Here is an 8,043-nt window from a genome sequence, read left to right as displayed (position 1 = left end):
ATGTTGTTCATAGGTTCCTGTAGCTTTTTGCTTCTATAGTTTTTTTTATGGCTGGTATCTGAAGGTTCATCTTGAGAACAAAGGAGTGACCTTTTTTTCTTTAAATTACTATGACTAATATTATTAAAGTAAATATATACTTTTTAGAATACCTTAAACAGAATACAGTTGCTGAAGGGCTGTGTTTTTCCAATAATTTTCCTTTAACATATAACTGTTTTGATCAGATTTTACATTTGATTCCCTGTCACATGACCAGCAGAGAGCAGTATATGCAGTTATATACAATATGTGCTTATGTAACTTGGTGGAAAAGGCCAAAGGTTCCTGCTGCTCTTTCTATGGGGAAACATTAATGACTTACCACCATCTAGTGGTAACATGGTGTAGTGCACTAGAATATGTAAACAGATGTTACTTAGTCACCTATGAAGAATTTGTTTTGCATTCAAAAACTTCTATTAAATATCAAATGTGCATAGGTGACTATGCTTGAAAAAAGAAAAACCTTATTAGTTATTTTGATTTTCAAATAGAAAAAAAACCTTTACACGCCTGAATGTACGACAACTTGTGAAAAGGTGTGGAGAGAAAATCATGAATAAATAATTTTAATAATAATTTTAAATATTTCAAAAATATTCTGCTTCATTATGGGAAATTAATGTAATGAGTAAACTCAACTGACCAATGCTGCAGTTGTACCATTTTCAACACCCTGTCAGTTCATAACCTTACCATGTAAAATAACAGAAGAAAGGGCTACAAGAATTCAAGTTTTTTTTATTTGTTCACTGTGAAGAAACGTTTCACTTTAGCAGCATCATGAGAATACTGAGGTATTTTTAACCAAAACATTCAAGAAAACATTATTTTACAAAAATAAACAGTAATTTGCAGAAAAACACTCATTCCTGACATCTGTGCATAAAAATGTGACAACGTAAATAGATGTGTACACACACACACTCATGCACGCACATCCAAGACAAATATAACACATACATGTCTTTTGAGGCTTACAGGGCTGGATTTGCATCATCATAAAAACACTACTGGTTTGCAGTCTACTGCATGAAGAGCAGGTGAGTGCACTGACTCTTCAGGAGTTGGAAGTTTTGTCCAGGCCCCAAGCAAGCACATCCCCGATATTCTCCCCCTTCCAGGCAAGGAGGCTAGAGCGGGAGGGAGAGGACAAGCGCTTACACTTGGAGGTTTTGGATACTGAGGATGGCGGCGACTCGTTGCTTCCTTTGCGCTTTTGGCCACGACCATTGCAATCAAAACCCACCGCCTTCTGCTGAATTCCTGAGGCCCTCCCTCTGCCGCGGGGGGAGCGGTCTGTTTTTGCAGGTAAGGCCGAGCGCTTCTCCAAAGCTGACAAGTGTCTCTCTGAGGGCTGCAGTGGCAGAGGAGGACATGGCTTCTTTCCCTGTGAGAAGTTACTACTGGCTGGTCCTTTACAGGAAGGGGAGCGTGGCTGACCCTTCTCATGGAGAGGGGGATCCCTGACGTTTCTGGCGGATTTTTCCTTATTGCTCTGTGGCAGCCGGGTAGCTGCATCTTGCATAAGCACCACCTCCTTCTGCTGAACCTTGCTTTGTTGTCCAACAGGGTTGCTCCATCGGCCGGGCCCAAGGCTCACGGAGGAGGCGGAAGAAGGCGGTTTGGTACCCTGAGAGTTGTGCTGAGTGGTTTTGTTTTCCAGTTGTCCGATCGAGGTAGAGTCAAGGCTGAAGGAGCCCGTGGACTGGAAGGGTTTCCCTGTCGCTCTAACAGCTGGTGGTGTGACATGACAAGACCTGAGATCTGGTGATACTTGAGGCATTTTCCTGTAAGTTAAAGGAAGAGCGTGAGGATGATTAGATTCCTGTATTGCATGTAAATCATATAAAATAAGTATTTTGGTTTTTCTTTAAAGTGGTCTGGGTGGATCAGCTGCAGCCACATTCTGTGATGAAATATATTATCCAGTGGATTAAACTCACAAATGTTTGCTAACATCCCTTCAGTCAAGTCTGAATTATAGAAATATGAAAATAAAATGCAGAAATTCCCCTTTTACATTCACTTGAAGTTGGCAGCTACACATGTTTTTCTCAAGACTATGGGATGTAGTGAAATCTGGTGACTTGGTGATGCCATTAATTCTTCCATTCTCTTTATGTTATATTTCTATAAGGGTATCAGAATTTTGTCCATTCCTTCATTATATAATTAAAACGTGTATAAAATCAATGAGAGGCAATGCAAATCAGTATGTCTATCATCTCCATACGTGCAAAGACAGCACCTAGCAAAATAAAGATATTTATGCCGTCAAACCATTTACCACCGAGTAGGTTCAACCAAAAATGTATGCATTTTCTAAATTAATACTGGTGTGTGACTCTGCATGAATCCCTACCAGAGTGAAACCAGATACAGCTGCAGAACAACAACCTGCAGTGAATTCAGTGTCTTGTTCAAAGACAGACACCGGATCATTAGCTGGACGACTCCCAGCTCACTGAGCAGCTCTTTTCTTCACCTTGCTGGATACAAACAAGCACCATATCTGCTCTATATGCCGTGATGATACTCACTTCCACATGTGTGTGCTGACATGGTGCTCCAGCATGGTGTTGAGGGCAAACCGCAGGTGATGCAAGCGGCGGTCAAAGGTGAGGATGCTGCGACCCAATGTACGGCATCCAAAAGTGCAAAGCTACAGAACAGAGACACGTTTATGAATACAGACACGCTCCTGTGTTTGTTTTTAAATCTTAACAATGGCAAAGTAAAATGAAAATTGTTTTTCAAAGCAAATCATACAAAATTATGTTTAAACATTCCTGCATTGGGCTTATGATACAAATTCCTATCCCATCTAATGGCTGCTCTGTGCATCCGTGTGGTTCTCCACTCACTCCGAGAGGTTTGGGGTGACATGGTGAGGCCGGCAGATCCGTGGCTTCCTCCTGCTCATCGTCTTCACTTCCCTCACTTGACAGCAGGCTCTGGTTGAGGGCATAGGGAGGCTCCACTTCCACAGTGCGGTCGCCTTCCTCTTCTGGAAAATCTTCTTCTGTATCCTTGGACCTGCACGAAATAAAAATAATGGAGAATTTAAAATGATGGAACATCTTCTCAAAGAAAAGATTGTGATGCTTGCTCAATAGGTAACTTTAGTAAATCAAATTAACTTTGTTGATATGAAAGTATTTCATACCCGAGAATGTGGCAGTTGCTGCCGAGGTTGTGTCTGCTACCCTGAGTTAGTTTCTCTTCAAAAGCTTCCGAATGTTGCTCTTTGTCTTTTAATTTGACAAGAAGCGGCTCCATGTCTCGACCTGCAGAGGGGATTCTCTCTCTCTGCTCCACAGACAACTGATCAGACGCCTTAGTCCTTCCCTGCACTTTCTGCTGCTGGGGCGTTGTATTAGCCTGTGTGGAAAGAAAAGCAAACATCTCATTCTAAACAAATGTTGAAATCGTCCATGTTTCACCATCGGTGCATGGGCCCTAATGAAACACTCATATTTCTGTTGATAATAAACAACAAAAAAGAGAGTGCTGACGGCGTTGGGTGGAAAGGAAAAGACACTGAGAGCTTACATTGCATATAAGCTCCCGGCTGCTCAGCATCTTCCTCTCTGGATCCAGGATCTTGCAGTGTTTATTCAGGTCACGTTCTTTCTCTATGGGAAAAGAGAAAACACAGAAGTCCGTGAGTAACAGCAGGACACAGTCAGTCAACAGGATCCATGCAGGCAAAGAGATTACACACCAACATATGGTCTTTTTTCTCCAACAGAATAACACAAATAATTCTGAATACAATCTAATTACACAAATACTTCTTTATACAGACACACTATATGCCAGACTACTGTGCTAACACTCTCTACACTCTTGAGCTACTGCCTGCTGCACATTGGAGGATTTTAAAATCTTTCCTGATACAAACATTTTGGGAGACGACAGACATAATGACAGATGTAACCAATTCTTAAACAAGCAATTTCTGAGTGGTGATTCAAGAGACTTGGGAACTCGCAGAAACTTCAGAATAAAATAAAAACAAACATTGAGGCGGTTGGCAGGTGTCATCAGCTGCTTGTGCTTGTTTGTGCAATGTTTTGTTTGAACTGATATTGACGGTTTAGAGATGTGACCAAAAAGCAGCAGGGGAAGACAGAAGAGAAGTCGTGTAAACAAAAGACTTACTGTCTACGTTTTTATAAATCCGGCTGTAGGTTCTCGTTCCTCGGAGAGGAGTGTGAGACTCACTGGTCTGTCCAGCTGTGGACTTCTGCTCAGAGGGCCTCTCCGAGTTAGAAGGGGAGGGGGAACAGAGGCCAGGGGGCAGGGGTCCCGAGTGACATGGAGGAACCCTGGAACGAGGCATGGGCAGGGAGTGTTGTGGGAGAGAGGACTTTACCACTGAAGGCAAACTGAAGAGGAGGACGGAGAGATAAACTTCAGAATGGACTCATGAGATTCAGATATGCAAATTCAAAAAAGAAGGTTACAAAAAAATTGTACATGGCATAAAAGGAAACACAATAAAAAAAAGAATCTAATCGGATTGCCCAACACACGAGATTCCTCCCAAATCGGCATAATTCACAATTCATGTGCTGTTACGATATGAAGGTGAACAATCTTAAACAGTACCTTGCTGCCTCCCTCTGGGCCTTACTAGGCCTGTGCGGGTGGACAGGTAATGCTGCTGAGGAGGGGGCCCCATCCTCATGAAGACTGCCATCCTTCTGCTTTTCTCTAGGGTGGAAAAGATTTGAAGGAGGCTGGCCAGGAAGGGGTCGCTGCAGTGGAGACAGAGTCGATGGCTGGCCAAGCATTTTGGTAAGCGGGCCATGGCGCCGCTCACAGTGCTTCTCGAACGCTCCAGGCTTCACCACCTGACCACAGTGACTGCACACCACCAAATAGAAATCATCATGTGCCGGGCAGCGGCCATATATGTGCATGTCTGTAGAAGAAATAGAAAACTGAGTTAGTTTATGTTAAATTCATCAATCTGAGGTGATGCTGAATAGTGTCAGTGTTACTGAGTCGCCACCTTCTTTCCTGAGGGTCATGGTCTCAGATGGGTTCCTCCCACAGTTGCCGTTGTCTTCAGCATTAGACCCGGCTGCAAGCAAGGCAAAGACACACAGCATGAAATGTGGTGATGGGACATTTGTGTTTATCAGGTTCACTGATAAACCTGGACAGCTTTGCTTTGATGAAACCTGTGTCGTGCCAAAAAGTGATTTCTATTCAGTGGAAAACAGATTATTACGGGTTATGTTGCAGCCGTAAATATGTATTAAACTGGTAAAAAGAACAGGATCAGTTTCAATCTACTGCACAAGGAAAAGTATGATAAAGTCATAAGGATAATAGCAAAGAGATACATGCTCTATTTTTACATACAACACATCAATATAACACAGAGAAACCAGGGCCATAAAGTGTGTGTACAAGCTATGACTGTTTAATAAAACATAAACTGGGCGTTTTAGTGTCAAGAGGCTGTGCATCACTTTCTCACACAGGAACAGGTCTTTCACATCAGTCCATGTTTCAGATTTCAATGTTTTTACTGTTTCTTATAAATCTGAATGAATACAAACTTGAAATCTCCCTCTTGAATGACTCCACTCCCTGATGTTTCCTGATGCTGCAGCAGGAGCTCGTGTCTGCTGCCCAGTGTCTCTGCTCGCAGACTTAAATCCTTGTTAAGTAGTTGTTGTTAAGTGAGACAGCGGCGGAGTGTCTAGCAGTGATCTGACCACACATGACACCATCGTGTTTATCACTCGACGTTTCACCGCGACGTCTCTGAAACAATAACTTAAGGAGTGTTACGCTTTGTAAACCCTCCCTGCACTAGGACCCAGCAGGTCTTTTGTTTGGGTCGCGCTTTATGCCGCTCTCCGGTTTAAAAGAGGAAATAAAACCGCTCCACTGTGACTGTGCCCTGATGGACACCTCACCGAGGGCAGGGGGCCACACTCACCGTCCGGCGGGGAAACATCCACCATGTCCGCCCAGCGGCTCCAGTTTAATCCGACACAGTCGTCGAGGTTGGGATGTCGCCGACTCGAGGCGGCCATTGCTGCTCGAGCGCGGTCACGAGGGTGCGATCGCCGGTTCACGCGCAGCGCAAACCCGCGTCCCCGGAGCTCGCGGCCGCGCTGAGGCGGGGAATCCTGATCACATTGACACTTAAGCTCTTATAGCTTTTTATAGTATTATATATCCTACATGTCCCTGATATTGTGATTATGTATCATTGTGATTATTTCCTCCCTTGTTGTTTGTAATATATTTGAATTTGAAAAAGAATATATGTCTGTGGAGATTGTCAGTCATTCAGGTCATGGTATATCCAAGAGTTCTAAACAGTCAACTGGACTTTGTTGAGTTTCTTGAAGATGTTTCACCTCTCACCCAAGAGGCTTCTGTGGGTTTTAGAACCCTGCACTGGGCTCAGTCTGTGCCGACAAGGTCAGAGGGCAAAGAGAGGGAACAAACACACATCAAAAAAACACTTAAAGGTTCAATGTGTAGGATTTAGTGACAACTAGTGGTGAAGTTGCTTGTTGCAGCTGAATACCCCTCACCTCACCCTCCCCTTCCACACATGAGAGAGAACCTGTGGTAGCCTTCAGTTGTCATAAACTCAAAAGTTGTTTAGTTTGTCCAGTTTTGACGACTGTAAAAAAAATGGCGGCCTCCGTAGAGAGGACCCGCTCCCAATGTAAATATAAAGTATTTAAATAAAAAGGGATAATATTAGGGTAAAGAAAACCACAATCCTTTCAAATTAGACAATTTCACACTATTGAAAACATCACTAGGATTATTTTATATTCAACATCTGCCACTAGATCCCTTTCACCTAAATCCTACACACTGAACCTTTAAAACATGTGGTTATCCCAACTGGGCCTTTGCCAAAACCATAAAAAGGAGAAACAGATCAAAAAAGGAGGAAAAGAAGGATCAACAGAATAACATTGTGATCCCTTATGTTGCTAAAGTATCTGAAAAATTTAAAACATTTCAAACCTGAAAACACAATGAGGCAGAAAATGGTCCATCTTTAAGACAAAACACCCTGACATAAGAAGACCAATGTGGTATATTGTTGAATATAGGGAGGAATGCACAGACCTGTACATTGGGGAAACTGAACAAACAATTCACAAACACATGACACAGCACAGGAGAGCCAGCTCCTCAGGTCATAACTCAGCAGTCCGCCTACATCTAAAGGACAAGGGACATTCATTTGAAGACAACAATGTCTACAGTTTTTCCAGAGAAGACAGATGGTTTGAAAAAAGAGTGAAGGAAGCCATCTACGTCAAACTAAAGAAACCATCTCTGAACAGAGGAGGGTTAAGACACCACCTATCAGCCACTTACAATACAGTCTTGATTTCCATCCCCATGTTTCACTATAATTCACACCATAGGACACACAACTCACAGGGGGTCGGCAGGTCAACGACCCACAACGACTCCCAACGGTACCAACAGCAGGGTGGGTCCAGCCTCTCAAATAACCTCAAAGACTCCTAACAACCCTACAAGTTAAATACCTGGGACTCCCAGGTGTCAGTTAGAACTGAAGAAGCCTCTTGGACGTGAGGTGAAACATCTTCAAGAAACTCAACCAAGTCCAATTGTTAAATGATATAGTTTCTAGCTAATTTGGTTCTGGTCTTGTCCCCACACTGTAGCTTCTGTCAAGAAATGTGTACATTTATTTACCAACATATTTGATTCTGAATTCTCCGTCTTAGGAAAACATTTTGTTTGGTTTATTTTCTTACTCTCCTACAAAAGTTAAGCAATACTGTCATTAATTATTTGATGATTATTCCTAAATCACACATTCACAGATATAAATATAGTATCTATAAGCCATAATTAATTATTTTTGATAATAAAATCAAACAATATATTAAACCAATTCTACACTCCAAAAAAAAGAAAGCAATCAAAACCCTATATGTTTCTAGTATGATATTTTTGTGATGGGCT

General features: G+C 42.4%; 1 protein-coding gene across 1 annotated transcript; it reads right to left on the bottom strand.

Annotated features, from left to right (window-relative positions):
• Positions 1-766: 766 nt before the first annotated feature.
• Positions 767-7,448, bottom strand: atxn7l2b (ataxin 7-like 2b). Its single transcript, XM_035159731.2, has 11 exons — positions 7,423-7,448; positions 7,168-7,183; positions 6,008-6,200; positions 5,066-5,137; positions 4,660-4,975; positions 4,210-4,436; positions 3,598-3,680; positions 3,212-3,426; positions 2,910-3,081; positions 2,586-2,707; positions 767-1,832 (listed from the first exon to the last, which is right to left on the bottom strand). Exons 1-11 carry the CDS (start codon positions 7,446-7,448, stop codon positions 1,103-1,105), a joined length of 2,172 nt encoding a protein of 723 aa, XP_035015622.2. The 3' UTR covers positions 767-1,102.
• Between the last annotated feature and the right edge of the window lie 595 nt (positions 7,449-8,043).

This window comes from Hippoglossus stenolepis, chromosome 6 (assembly GCF_022539355.2).
Source record: "Hippoglossus stenolepis isolate QCI-W04-F060 chromosome 6, HSTE1.2, whole genome shotgun sequence".
NCBI lineage: Eukaryota > Metazoa > Chordata > Actinopteri > Pleuronectiformes > Pleuronectidae > Hippoglossus > Hippoglossus stenolepis.
This window is presented reverse-complemented; position numbering and strand designations above follow the sequence as displayed.